The 15,805-nt window shown below is 35.6% G+C and overlaps 1 protein-coding gene across 1 annotated transcript in view; it reads right to left on the reverse strand.

The window, feature by feature from the left end:
- Positions 1–1,144: 1,144 nt before the first annotated feature.
- Positions 1,145–15,805, reverse strand: part of LOC309822978 (protein EURL homolog) — a 31,467-nt gene continuing 16,806 nt past the window's right edge. Inside the window, exons 3-5 of the mRNA XM_082655086.1 lie at positions 8,838–9,374; positions 7,771–7,833; positions 1,145–5,983 (exon numbers count right to left, since the gene is read on the reverse strand). Of these exons, the coding sequence (XP_082511212.1) occupies positions 5,817–5,983; positions 7,771–7,833; positions 8,838–9,374 (767 nt within the window). The 3' untranslated portion in view covers positions 1,145–5,816. The remainder of the gene's footprint in view (positions 5,984–7,770; positions 7,834–8,837; positions 9,375–15,805) is intronic.

Below are 15,805 nucleotides of genomic sequence, written 5' to 3' on the forward strand. Positions count from 1 at the left end.
TGAATTCAGGCTTAGAAAAATTTAAGTGATTAATTTCCCTTAACGTCACAAAGCAGTTAAAGCTAAATAGGAGAACAACTTCATTTGTGGTCTGGCGCTCTTTCCAGTACTTTCTCCAAACCAGACTCTCTTGGTCTTCATTGCCTCTTCTGGAAAACAAAGTGGTCTTAGACTGTTAGACTTTGAAGAGACCTTCAAGGACGATCAGTATTCTTTGCAACCCATTAAACGTTTCAATGCTCAAACATCCCTTATTTTGTAATCTTCCTCTTATCTCTTGAACAACTGTTTCCTAGTTTCAAATTATTACCACAAGGTATATAAATTACTTTAAAAATCATTTGTGGGAAAAATGATAATTAAAAACAAAATTCAGATTCATAGTGCTAACCATGAGTAATTTTGAATACTTTATTATTTTAATACCCTTTTAAAGGCCAACTTAAAAATATTCACAACAGCTTTATTCATATAACCTTAAACTGGAAACAACTCAAAAGTCCATCAACAGGATGAATGGCTAAACAAATTATAATACACACCAAAGACTAGTCAGCTAAAAAAGAGGGAATGAACTACTGAACCCTGCATTAATATAGATGAATTTCAGAGCAGCTGGCTGAGTGAAAAAAGCCAGAAGCAAATGAGCACATCCTGTAGAAGAATATTTATGTCAAGTTCTAAGTCAGGCAAATGCAAATTACGGTGATAGAGATCAGAACAGTGGAAAGGAAATGGAGAGTGAAGAGATTAGAAAGGGGCCCAAAGAGGGGATGGTTACACAGTTGTATACACTTATTAAAACTCAAACAACACACTTAAAATCTGTGTATTTATTGTATGTAAAAAGTACACTCCAAATTAAAAAGTTGTATAGACATCTAGAAAGCCACAGGAATCTTATTTTCTGCTTCTGAACTCCTGGGACAGAGGGAATATTAAGTATCAAAGAAAGATTCTCACAAAAAATTAAGAAATTGTTAGATAACAATTCTAAGTATAGACTCCCTAATCGGGAAAAACAAAACTTTTCATTTGGGTCAATAATTTAAAGAAAATATACGGACACAAAAATACCCACTGAAGCTAGCAGATAATAAAATATTTATTTTATTGTTGTAAAATTAAAAATAGTAGACAAGCATATGTAGTTACAGTTCCAAAGCAGAGCAATACAAATATGTAAATTATTGCAGTTTTAAAAGGAAAATATAACAGCCAAGTAATGTCTAAATAAACTTTTTTGAAACCAACTTGGTTTTCATCACTGCAGCTTCATTTTCTTTTCTCAAAGGTCTTAAGACAATTTTGTACTAATTTCTAGTCAAGTTTAAAGCAACATTAACACACACACAAATTGTAAAAGTATGAATGGCATTTAACAGAAGTCACTACTGAACACTTTCTAAAATGCCTCTTTTGGAGGCAGTAGAATGGAAATAAACATTCTACACGTTTGAAAGAAGAAACACACATTTACTAAAATTCCCTTTGCTTTCTGTGCAGTTGAGGGAAGTTCAACTAACACTTTTTCTGAAGGGAGGGTGGAGGGCAATACTCATCTTCATGATTTTTAAACTTTTTAATTTGGTAGGATTAAAATTGCGGACTAATTCAACATCACTGAAATGCATTAGTAATCTGGATTATTTTAAACTAAAAAGAATAGGAAAAGCATATGTTACAAACTAGGTGCTCAAGAAATCTCAACGCTAGAGACTTGCTATGATATGGTTCATAGCAAGGTGACCAAGCTGCTTAATAGGTTAGACTACATTATCATAAGGGCAGTTATGAAAGGATGAAGTGAATGAAAATACTTAAGACGCTGGACAGAACCTTGTTATTCCAAGCACAGTATTACAGCCCCCCTCCAAGATACCTTTACTTGTGCCAGAGCCTTATTACCTTATTATTTTGGTAATAAACTCTCTCCCACCCCACCACCACAAATTTCCTCAAATAATTATTTCCACCAACCTAAAGTTAAAAATGCAATTGAACACTGAAATGAAATCAATTATCTTTGCTTTTCAGCCACATCTGAACAAAAGATATTTAAAAAAAATCTATTTGTAGAGTACTAAACTTTTTATTAAGTACTTAAAATTACTCACATATCTTACTTTAGCATAAAAATAACACTACAAGAACTTTACACAGTACCATTTGAAAATTTTTTATGTCACGTAACTTAATTTTATGGTCACTAACCTGAACCTCCTACTAAGCTACACAAATAATTTCTTTAAAAGTTCCTACTGAGGTTTTGAGCATATACATTTTGTATTACATTTTACAACATTAATAACACTAGCAGATTTCTTCCAAAACAAAACAAAATAAAGCCAAAACTGGTAAACATTAACACTCATCCCAAAATATTAAAAAAACCCCAAAATGTGGCAAAAACTGACCGAAAGCCTCAACATTGTAAACACCTAGGTAAAAAAAATATATAAACAAAAAAGAATGAACTTTAAACCATTTTCAGTGGTAAAGAATACAGTAAAATAAAAAACCCGAGGAATCTCAAGATGCTTGTCAAGATGCCAACAACAAAAGAATATCTTTTGACTATATTTCTGAAATCACTTTCCAACATGAATTTCTTTTAAAAACAATCCTCAAATGCATATAAAAATGGGCACTTTGTGGTGAAATGAACATATAATTTGAAAAACTAACAACATTTCTCTGCTCCAACACTGTGTGTAAGCAACTACATAATGGAAAGAAACACTATCCTGCTGCCTGCATGCATCATCTATTATTGGTCTCTTAAGTGCATGCCTTTAAGAAAAAAAAAGACTAATTTGGATACTAAATACTAGGATCAAAGGATAATAATCGCAAAGTAAATAGGTTTTTAGCTTAAATAAAAGGCTGCAAGCATTTTAAATCTTTAAAGAGAACAATCTTGTGTGGTCAAAATAACTTTAAACAACTGATGTTTTAAACTTAATTCAACTTGTCTAATTATGAAATCTAAAGTGAAAAAAATATTAGTCTTATTTCACTCCCTTTAGTCACATAAGCTGTGAAGATGTCAATAATGGCTGATTAGCAGTCTCTTTTTTTACCATTTTTGAAACTAAAGGTATATGTGAGGTTTTCTTCTAAACTTCCTCAAAAAGTACTAACAACTCTGCAGAAAAATAGCCAAGCATGGTAACCAATATTTGCGGTATTTCATGTTCTCTGAAAACTCAACTCTATCTCTTACCCTTATTTTAGCATATACAATAATTGAATATTCAAGAAAACTAACATAGGAATATAAAATAAGTTTACCAAATATTTGGATAAACTGCTGTGCAAAATACTTTTTTCAAAAATTTTTTTTAACTAGGATATCCTTCCAAATTAAGTACTAGTGCGAGTACCAGCACCACAGGTATTTTTTAAGAGCACCTTGCCTTTGAAGGGCTTAAGTAAGAAATATCTAAATGGAATAAATTAGACTCCTCAATTAAGACCTTGGTATATACGCCCCCATGCAATTGTGCCAAACTCATTAGTAATGCTATAAATTCGCCAGAAACTCTAAGAAATAAGCAAACACTTTCTTTGGATAACACTGTTATATTTGGGACTGCACCATATGGCTCATGTTCTGGCAACAAGCTACTACTTACATCAAAGGCAACACATCCCAAACTTTTACGACTGTCCCTAAGTGACCTAAATAGAACCACAAATGTGTAGAAGCACCCTGGCTGGGAAGATTCTTAATGAATTATGTCAAAAAAGAGTAAAGTCAAATTTGAAAATCTGACCATAACAACGAAGCACTGAGATACTTATCGGCTTCATCAGGAAATGTCTTTATTCAACTTATAGTTTATAGATTTTGATATTGCACACATTCAATTAAAGCTTATCACAACTAAGGCAATGCATTCCCACTCCCTGGATTTTTTTTTTTTTTTTTTTTTTTGTGGTACGCAGGCCTGTCACCGCTGTGGCCTCTCCCACTGCGGAGCACAGGCTCTGGACGCGCAGGCTCAGCGGCCATGGCTCACGGGCCCAGCCGCTCCGCGGCATGTGGGATCTTCCCGGACCGGGGCACGAACCCGTGTCCCCTGCATTGGTAGGCGGACTCTCAACCACTGTGCCACCAGGGAAGCCCCCACTCCCTGGATTCTAAATTCATTCTGGGTGACTCAAAGGATTGAGAGAAGTTGAAAACATCTTTCAAAAGCTCCCTCCGAAAAGCAGTTATGTCATATTTCAAAGAAAACAAAATCAGTGAGATATCAATTGATATCCTCAGGCAAATTTAACACATTTTAGCGTTACAAAAAGTTGTTTTCTACTAGATTGAGGTGTTTCTTTGCTTAGTCAAATACTCTTTGTGTTCAAGACTAAAATCTGACCCAAACCAGGGCAGGCTGCCAAATTTAAGGCAGAAGTTATTCATATCTTTATGTGTGAAACTGCCAAGTTAATGGGCTTTTCTGTGGATTCTTTCAAGCAAAGGATCTTACCTCATAAATACATTCTAAGTACTAGTTGAAAACAGAATTTAGAGCCCATTTTAATTCTGCATTGGTTATAGCTTTTACTATATTATTTGAAAACTTATCTAGCTGTTTGAGACAAACTATTTGTTCAGAATTCTTTGGAAACATGATAGGCAATAAGAGTATCCTCTTAAAAATGGACTTTTTTTTTGAATTAAGAGTACTGTTTTTCTGTGACTAGCAATCTTCTCTTTTCCTTTAGATTCTAAAGTTTAGAAAATGCTTTCTTTGGGCACTACTTTCAGTGATGTTGATAACAGAATTTGGACAGTTGAAGGATTCTTGAACTTTTATCTTAAGTGGTACACAAAATGATTTTAATTTTTTTCAAAGATAGGACAACAATTTCATGGCATATTATATTTGAAGATAGACATTACATTTGACTTGGAAGTGAGACTTTACTTAAATTCTGTCCAAATCTAACACATCAAAGTCATTAGGATGAAAGTAATAATGACGTAGAATAGGCTTTTACTTCTATGGAGACAAGCTGACATACAGAAACTAGATTAGCATTTTCTTCTTGGACTCATAACTATTTTTGTTAGAAAAAAATAATGTCTTTTATTTTCCTGTATACTTGCTTTAAAAAGTTATTAATTCCTCTTTCATAAGAGTTATTAGAAGTCAAAACAATTCAACTAGATAGATTTCTATGCCAAAATACATTTATCTTTGGAAAATAAGATAACAGCTGTAAAAACATTATTAAGAGAATAAAATGCAGTGATCTGAAATATGGGTAACATTCACACATGAAAGTGTAAATATAATATACAGAGCCATTCAAATACACATTTATAAACAGAATGAAAAGGTACCTAAAATACTATTTTTATATATAAAATTTTCATATTAAAATATTGCTCAATAAATAAGAGGTGATATTATGAATTCCATTTACCTCTTAAATGTTATCTTTAGTAGTTTAGACTAACCTAAGAACTTTGTTAACCTTCTGTTGTTCTGACAGGTGAATTACATTAAACCATGTTTAACAAAGTCACACTCTAACAGTATATTTAAGTAGTCACATATGGTAAAAGTTAGGGAGGGCTGTTTAGTAATTATGGGAAAAAAGATTTCCCAAATGAACCAAAATGATTAACCCTAGAAGACTAGGGTGTAATGATCTGCTTTGACAAAGATGTTAAACACTGCCTTAAGTTTTGCAAATTTAATGACCATAAAATAATTGACCATAACTTTCTTCAACTTCTTCAAAGTGTGCATGCCCGGCAGGCCAAAAAAATGGCAGGCCATAGGAAGGACGTGTAAGTTTAGAGTTCAGTTGTTTATGGGTAGGTGTGACTTCATTCCCGTTCGTCCCATTTGCAGACACGGTAACTTGGAATAGTTCTTGAGAAGCTGTTCGATGGCAATGTGGCGGACATGGAGCTCTGAGGCCAAAGAATCTTTTTCTTGCACTTGGTGGGCTAACTCTTCAAAAACTTCTGTAAAGATTTAAAAAGTAGTTCCATTTTTAGTACACAGAAAGCTAATCTATGATTTATATTTCAAGTACTTTAATTAAAATGAATGCACTGGGCAAATGTTTGCAATGAAAGTAGTTTGAAACCAAGGAAACGGTTGTGTTTTGATCATCCTAGGAAGTTGTATGCTTTGCATAGCCAGCTGGAATACTGTTTTTCTTTTCTCCATCAAATGAAACTTGAGAGTCAAGCAATGACTTAGAGATGCATAGCAGAAATGGCAGTTACAGCTACCTCTGAGATACTTTTCTCAATCTGAACAGATAAACAGGTTCAATCAATTTCTAATATGACTTATGGACAGTAAAGTGCCCATTAATACCCAGGTCTGGAACCCCCCCAAGAGGCTTTGGAATCAGACTACCGGAGTTTTGAATCCTTGTTCTGACTCTCACGAGTCTCAGGCAAGTAACTTAAACTATGTTTTTTTTTTTTTTAGTAATTTATTTGTTTTTGGGTCTTCGTTGCTGTGCGCGGGCTTTCTCTAGTTGCGGTGAGCGCTTCGTTGCAGTGCTCGGGCTTCTCATTGCAGTGGCTTCTCGTTGCGGAGTGCGGCTCTAGGCGCACGGGCTTCAGTAGTTGTGGCTCGTGGGCTCAGTAGTTGTGGCTTGCGGGCTCTAGAGTGCAGGCTCAGTAGTTGTGGCGCACGGGCTTAGCTGCTCTGTGGCATGTGGGATCTTTCCGGACCAGGGCTCGAACCCATGTCCCCTGCAATGGCAGGTGGATTCTTAACCACTGCGCCACCAGGGAAGTCCTAAACTATGTTTTAATTTCTTCTTATATATAACCTCGATAATGAAAGTAAGCACCTCACAGGTTTATTGTGAGTATTAAATAAGATCATACTTGTACTTACCGCAGAATAAGTACGTGATAAATATAAGGTGCTATTATTATTATCTTATTATTCTGAGAGGGTGTGTGGTCAAGAAAGACTACTAGCTTTGGAGTTAAAGACAGGGGTTATAATCCTTAATCTGTTACTGACTGAAAGCATGATCTAAGCAACTAAAGCAACTGCAAGCAACTTAATGTCTCTGAAGCACAGTTAGTTTCCTCACCTAAATGGAAATCAATTGCAGGAAAAAAAAAAAAAGGAACAGTTGGGGAATTTGAACACTGTTTCAGCATCCTATTTGATGATGTTAACAAATTACTAGCCATTTTTTTTTAAAGATGTGATAGAGGTTGTGATTGCCTAAAAAATGATGTTATTTTTTTGAGAAAATCCTACACTATTTACGGACAAAACAAAATGTTGTCTGGGATTTGTTTTAAAATAATCCATGCTGGAGGTAGGGGTGGGTCGAGGGGAATGGGTGCACGCAGAGATGAAGGAAAATTAGCTATGCTTTTGATTATAGTTGAAACTGGGAAAGATGGGTCAACGGTTCCACTATACTATTCTGATTACTTTTGTGTTTAGAAAATTTAATAATAATTAAGAAAAAACGGGGCCAATACCACCTGCCCTAAAAGAACTGCTAAGGAGCACACGTGCACAGTGCCTGGTACAATAGTAGGTAGTCAAAAACATGTTAGTAAGAGGTAGAGATTAAGTTGTCTCCGTTTTCACCTAAAAAAGAACCTATTTCACCTGCAGTTCATAAAGAATAATAATAAGAATTCTTTTTGCTCTGGAAACTCGGGCAGGTTCTAATCCCATAATTTAAATGCAGATGAAGCTAACAGGGGATTTTCTGTATCAAAATTTGCACATGTAAAAAGCACTGACACTGAGTCTTTACCCTGTATTTGTTGTCGGAGCTCTGCATTCAGTTGCTTTACCTCACCAAGAGTCATCGAATTCACTGAAACATGAAAACATATTCATTATTACCATGACAACCCGGGAAAAGAAGTTATCTACACCACCAACACAATATCCTATTTAAAAGAAATATTTGCACTTATCTTCCCACATAACATTCTGCAGGGCCCCAAGATTCATTCATTAACTCCTAAAGTGTTGAGTTTTCAAGTTCTGACCACAACCCACAGTAAGAAACATTTCACTCCCAGTCTACCTCCACCTGTAATAAAACGTTCACTGAAAAACTCTTAGCATTAGGTCCAATGGATTCTGCTATTTCGCATTCTGTTTCAGTTTTTAAAAAGTGCTAGTCACTACCCATCAAGTTGATTTTGCTTAAGCACTACATGCTTCATGATGTGTAGCTTGAAAAACACTAAAGTGCTATGGAAATAGTTTGAAAAATCAATTTGTCTACCTAGCTATATAACCTTAGATAATTCACATGCAGAATCCCAAGCGCCCTTCTAGCTCTAAGATCACTTGATTTTAAGTCAATTAAAATTATCTTAGCTTCTATGAGTTTTTGAAGAAATAATATGCAGACTGAATGAGTCACTTTTTCCAAGTACACACATTACCTTTGGCCTTTAGTGAAATGTCAGATTTCTGCTTTTGAAATGCCACCCCCAATTAGTCTTGTAGGGATTAGCAACGTGCCAGTGTGTGTTTGTCAATGGTTGAGGCTGTACTTCTAAACTATATGAACCCTGAACTTTCCAATTCACAGTTGTCAATTCCATTCCGTTAATAATTTAAAATGGCAAAACAAATGATGGGCCTGCAGAATTCCAATGGTTTAGGACCTACTAAGGAATATTCCAAAGAAATGACGAAGAGTTTTAAGACATCTCATTTTTTGCTAGGGTGAACCTGTCATTTAAATACTGTATTTACCAAATCTATAATATCACAGCAAAATTCTTGACACATCACATATATAAAACATATAAAACCCCAACAAAACTCCAACCTTTACCTTTTCTCCCTATTTTTACTTACATTCTTCTCTGCTGTAATGTGGATGCTGGGTTTGGACATTAGCCTCTGGACTAGAGACTGTCTCTTCTTTTTTCTGTTCCTGGTTGTGACTATGAGGCCACAATTGACTATTGTGGCATAAAGTGGCACCTGAATCTTGTAACACAGCAAGCCCAAAGTCCGTATTTTCCCTCTGTTCCAATATTCTTTGTGTACAGTTTGAGAGGCCACCTGCATTTCCATCTATCCACTTTGCAGAATACTTTGGTACTTGGGAGTCAAACTGTGGGAGTAACTTTTTATCTGGCTTATGCCTGAAATTAAACAGGTGATGCTGGGGATTTTTAGAACATTCGGAATCTGAATCCAGATCCTTATTTTGTGCATATTGTACAATCCAGTTTATCTTTTTACTCAAAATGGTTTTAACTTCTTCATAAGTACTTTTTGAAAGCTTAGATCGAGGACACTCCTGGTTTGCAATCAAATGGTATTTTTCAAAGCAGTCTTTATGGCCCCTTAATGATTTGGTGTGCAAGAGATTAGATTTTGGTATTCCTAAAGAAAAAAAAGAAACAGAAGACTTGAGACAGTTTTGTTTTTTATAAGGTGCATTGAGAAATACAAATCTTAGTAAAACACAGTCACTGATAATTTGTAAATCAGAGGAAAAATGCTGAAGAATATTGGTATTAATATAAAATACAGACTAATAATTTATGCTTCAATTTAACTATTCAGTAAATTCTGAATAGCAGAAATATTAAATTCTTATGAATAGTAAAGCCTTTCTAAGGGCTTAATGATTCAATTTCAACCTCAGCCCAGAGGCATGTTGTTGCATAATATTAAAAAATACTACTGAACCAGCAGTTTACATTTACAGAATCTTGGCCTTGATATTATAGTGCTTTCTTCACTAATCCTCCTGAAGTACACACTTGAAAAAAATTTCTATTATAGGCTCAATAAGAGAAATGCTTGACAATTTTTTTCCCAACAAAAAACACAGTAAATCATGAACTTAAGTTATTAGTTACGTTTTTACTGGGGAAAGATAAACCAGAACCAGAAAAATACACATTAATAAAAGCCTCAAAAAGTCGATGAACTGTTTATTTTTTTAAGTAAGAAAAGCATCTAAAATGTTTTCACATGTTTGATACTTATTAAAACTTTATCAAGATAATTTTATCTCTAAAAGAAATGCATTACACACAATTATTACTCATATAGCAACACATTCAGTCTACCAAGATACAATAGCCAGTATAATTCTTGAACTCACAAGTGTTCATTATGCACCATAAATAATGGAAATATTCATATTACATGTTTATGTTTCCCAACTTTTTAGTACGGCTTAAGCATACTATCTCAATTGTTTTTTAAAATACAGAATACCTTTTCAAATACACAACACACTTCCAAATATAGAATACATTCATACATTTTCGTAAGTTCAAACCATTTAAGGTCAAACAGCAGTGCTTTTATACTGAAGGTGAATAAGGGATGTGGAACTGAAAATTAATGCCTGCCAGAATTAAGCAGTCTAAATCTGCTTAGCTTTGAAAACAGAGTAAGTGGAGAGCCACTCAGGTGCTAGGTTAAAAAAAAAGTTTTAGCTGACTTCGTCAGAAAAAATTACATTCTGTATTCACCCCTTGTTTTAAAAACTGAAGTTGTAACAATTTTATTAACTGAACTGCAAATGCTGGCTAATACTAAGATAATGAAGTATTTGTGCTTTAATGGCATCAAATCAGGTATAAAAGTGCTTGCGAATACTAATTTGTTCCAAAATGACATAACATCAGCCAATGGTAGGTCCTGCTAAGACTGCCAAAACCAGCGCTAACTGGGCTGTCAGTTCCCTCACAAGTAAGCTATGGGGCATGCCTCCTAAACACTAACAGTCTAAGCAGACGAGAGTCAACGACTCTCACCAGGAAAACTCAACTATCTCAGCCTTGTTTCTTCCACTGAGTGTAAAAACTGAACTTAAACAGAATTTCATACACGTTTTATTTACCCCTTTGGTACCTGTACTGCAACTGTGTGTATACATATTTTTTACCAGTTATTGTCTGGTTGGGTCAAATTTCCAGCAGAATTAAAATATTTAAGTGCAAAACCTCACAGCTGTATTTCAAAACCTGGTAAATTAACATAAAAAAGGAAGTTCACAAACCTTGATTAGAATAAAAATATTAAAAGTATTGTTATTATGCATGTTTCATATCATAAGTAAGACAAAAAGGTAGTTAGTATCAATTATAGACAAAATAAGAAATACCTCCATTCTGCTGTTTGATTCTAATACTTACTGCTAGGCAGAGAGAACCTGATAGCTTGCTTACTTTACTAACTTTGGAGGATTCATTAAAGAGCTTCCTTACTCTTTATAAACTCTCTTAGGGCTCACTGGCCTAAGATGAGGCTGACGGCTAGCTAATTCCTGAAACAGTAAACAGTCTCATTCTCACTCGGTCCACTGCCACAGCACTAATCATGTAGCAATGCTTTAGCTGAATCTAAACACCGTAAATTGTTTCTCCTTTACTATGTATGAAAGGAAATCCTTCAGCATATAAAAAGGGTTCTAAACTAGGCTACAGAAAGGCATTATTTTTTGCTGTTTTATATATATAGAGTGTGTGTGTGTGTGTGTGTGTGTGTGTGTGTGTGTGTGTGTGTGTGTGTGGCGCGGGCCTCTCACTGTTGTGGCCTCTCCCGTTGCAGAGCACAGGCTCAGCGGCCATGGCTCACGGGCCCAGCTGCTCCACAGCATGTGGGATCTTCCCGAACCGGGGCACGAACCCGTGTCCCCTGCATTGGCAGGCGGACTCTCAACCAATGTGCCACTACGGAAGCCCTTGTTTTTTCGGGTTTTTAAAATTTTATTTGGAATGTTCAGAAATTGTATTAAAAAAAGATAAAAAATTATATGAAACAAATTTCCTGATGTACCCCACAGCTTCAACAACAAATCAGTATGATGGATGTTTATCTGAAGACTAATGTGGGCTTTTAAAGATATTTTTACCCAACGCTGCTTCTTAGTAATTCATGTAATATAACTTTTTGTCCTCCAGAAATAATTTTTTAACTTTTACTTAAATCCCCAAATGAATGCTTGGAACCCGGTAAGCACATGATTATATGCATATTGGTAATCTGCTGAGATAAACAGCAAGTCAGAGAACTACAATATTCAATTTAATGTGAAAATACATAAATGTAAAATAAATTTCCGATTCAGACACTCAGGTGAAAAATCCCCTATAAAAGACATAAAAAAATTCATGTCAGGAAGAGTTCTGAATGTGGGAAATATTTCTACTTAGATGTCCCATAGGCTTCTGAAACTCACCCTGCCTAAATGACACTCCTCTTCCTCCATTTTTACCACCCAAACCCAATCTTCTTCCTGAGTCTGGTACCACCACCTGCTCAAGGAAGAAACCTGGGTGTCCTCCTTGACAGTTCTTCCCTGCACCCCCATCCCAGATGTTTTACTGTCCATCTTAACAGATTTTTTTCCCCCTAAAGTCTAGCAGTACAGCATATTAAATCCTCCTTCACTCCATTATTACTCCCACTACATTATCTGGGTCTTCCTCACCATCCCATCTAGTTCTCACTTCCTCTAAAGAAGCCTTTTCTAACCAGTAATATCTGAGTTAATCACACCAGACTGTACAGTTGCTTCTTCACTGGCCTTTATCCCCTGCTAGAAGGTAAGTTCTGTGAGAAAGGGGACCATCTGTTTTATATGCATCCTTATTGTCATAGTGCCTGGCACACAGCGAATACTCAAGGAAAATTAAATGAATAAAGGAAAATTAAAATTATATTAAAAAACAAACCTAAAACTTATTACCAGTTATTATTTGAGGTCTACTGCCATGAAGTTTTGCCCATCCTAGCAAGGTAAGTAGGACGTGCAATTAGGCCAGGCTCTCAGAAGTTAATTAAAGGCATCTTCCAGTAAAGTTACTCCTATGTTTATAGTTTAACGTGCCATTAGTCCCAAGAACTAATGAGTGGCACTGATACAGAAATGGCATTCCTGTGGCATCATTCAATCGGCCATACAAAATCAGGAACTTCTATTCAATTACATATTTTCATTAGAAATGTACATACAGTGAATATACAAGAAGGCTATTTTATGTATACTGTAGCTCATTCATCCAGATCTGTACCTGTAACTTCTTTAGCTCACTAAAAATTTAAAACTTGAATCAGTTTTAAAGTTCAATTTGAAAATGTTTGTCTTATAAACATAGCTTAAAATATGCAGTAGCAGAAGAAACAAAAAATTTAATACACGGACTACTTCGTATACTTGAACAAATTACTTTTTAATCTAGAAAAGAATGTGAGTAGCCCACTTAATTTGTATCAGCAATATAGGTGTCATTGTATAAACTCCTGAAGTGATTTTGTTTTTTCCACTTTATCAGTTCGAATGTAACAGTAACAACCACTGCTATTATCAGAGATCCCAGTGAGTTTCCCAACTGACTTTACAATTTTAATTGCATTTACAAGTGTAAACCGCTCTGAGTACCATTTATTTCTTCAGCAGCTTTTGAAAGGGAATGAATCTAAATGCAATTAAATAAGTTGATACTTTTGAGAACCTGAGTTATAAGTAATTTTCAAACCAGTTCAACAAAAATTGCACTGAAACTTCCTTACTAATAAAAATTCTGAGGGCCAATATAATTGACACCTTAACTATCATAAAATCTTTAAAACATAACACAAAGATGTCCATGTAACTGTGTCTTGAGTTCATGATTATTAGAGAACCAAGACCTTACTTGGCAACTGTAATTGCTAATATTTTTTAGAAGTATGTACTAGTTTCTTCTGGATAGAGGCTGTTTAGAAATTTATATAGGCGGTACATTTCTTTTTTATTTATTTATTTATTTTTGGCTGCGTTGGGTCTTTGTTGCTGCGCGCGGGCTTTCTCTAGTTGCGGCGAGCGGGGCTACTCTTCGTTGCGGTGCGAAGTCTTCTCATTGCGATGGCTTCCCTTGTTGCTGAGCACGGGCTCTAGGCACGTGGGCTTCAGTAGTTGTGGCTCATGGGCTCTAGAATGCAGGCTCAGTAGTTGTGGCGCACTGGCTTAGTTGCTCCGCAGAATGTGGGATTTTCCTGTACCAGGGCTCGAACCCATGTCCCCTGCATTGGCAGGCGGATTCTTAACCACTGTGCTACCAGGGAAGCCCCTAGGCAGTACATTTCTGTATGAACAGTGGTATTTTAAAAAGTTAAGCTGTTTCTATTCAACAGTTTTCTTTTTAAAGTCTTCCCACTTTCATTTCTGATTTTGTTACACCATTCTCACGCACTTTGAAAACCCTCCCACTAACCCATCTGGCATGCTATCCCCATTTTTATTCTTTAAATTCCTCTTTAGGATCAATTTGCTTTAAGAAAACTCGGTTATACTCATAAAAGAGCAAGAGCCACTCAAATGTAGATCTTCCTGTCTACCTATCAGTGTCACCCTTTTAAAACAAAGATATTTCCATGCATGTATTTAATATGCCTATTGTAGTAACATAATTTTTCCTCTCACAGGATGATACTCTCAATGGCACTAAAAAATAGCCACAAAACCCAAAACACTTAAGAGTTCTATGACGTGTCCCATTACCTTCTGCTTTTACCCCCAGCCTCTTGAAGAAGATCTTATTTATGATTTGGTGGTAATTATGCAATCTTTCCCTGATGGTTCCCTAGCTGGTCCTGTCAAACAGTACCATCTCTCAGCCGACTACACTGATGTTACATGCCTTTTATTTCACACGTTCTCAAATATCATATCATCTGACTGCCTTACGCATATATACTCTCTGTCAAAGAGTATTACTCTCTGTCAAATTCCTTCTGAATTTGACTACTATATTTCATTTCTCAAAGGACTGGCTTCATATAATTTGGTATTCCATAGGTAGAGCAAATATAATACAACCAATAGTTGGATGTAAAGCTGTAATACATGTTACCATATCAGTAGGAGACTGGAAAGCTCTAAGGGAGTAAGCACTTCGACTTTTACTACAAACGTAAAAGAACCAGAATTAGAGAACTGGCAGTATTAGTTTTCCAAATGGTGGGTTTGTGTGTTCTTTCTTAATTTTTAAATAAGACAAGATAATTTAGTTATAATTTAAGTTCCAGGTTGTTAACAGGCTGTGAAGAAATTTTAAGCACACTGCCTTTAGACATGACCAACATCTGTGCAACAATTCACGCAGTACTGCTTCAAAATCTTTTTTATGGAGGCTCACATTTTGCCCAGAGTAAAGACTTTTCCAAGAATTAAGGTGTTTTCTTTTTATGATGATCTTATCTTGGTTGCTAGGAAAGGGAGGACAAGCACCTGCATGTTTACATGTTGCCCATATTAAGCCATGTTTATGTACTTCTTTAAGTAACTGTTAACTGTAAAGATGGAGGGAGAGCTAAACTTTGTTGTACTAAGAATGAAAGGACTGAGCTGTTATGCCTTTGATTTTGAGGATCAGGTTCCCATTTCTGATAAAATGACTAGAGGAAAAGTTCTGTAAGTAGAGGTGGCACACCCACAGCCTGAAGTCTGGATCCATACTGCAGCAAGTTAAGTTTAGCCTACAAGTGTTCTTTTTCTTAAAGATTCACTTACAATTTTCAATTTCTTGGTTTCTCTTAAAAACAAAATCAGAAGATCTGACAGCAACTGGCTAGTAATGAGAAGCAGCTACTGCCTGAACATTAGGTAAGTGCTCTCCAATTCAAACAGTCCTTATTCTTCCTTTCATGAGTGTGCAGGAACTTGTGACCTAGCAAGCTCCGCAGCCATGTTGGTTAGTGACTCTCACACTATACTCAGACTCTGTGATGACATAGGTCTGGATTGCTTCTGTGTAAATAATGGTTGTCCCAATGATGCTTTGACACCCAAAGCGACCAGGCTACTCTGC

The sequence above is a fragment of the Grampus griseus genome (assembly GCF_964374135.1).
Source record: "Grampus griseus genome assembly, chromosome: 5".
In the NCBI taxonomy this organism is placed as follows: Eukaryota; Metazoa; Chordata; class Mammalia; order Artiodactyla; family Delphinidae; genus Grampus; species Grampus griseus.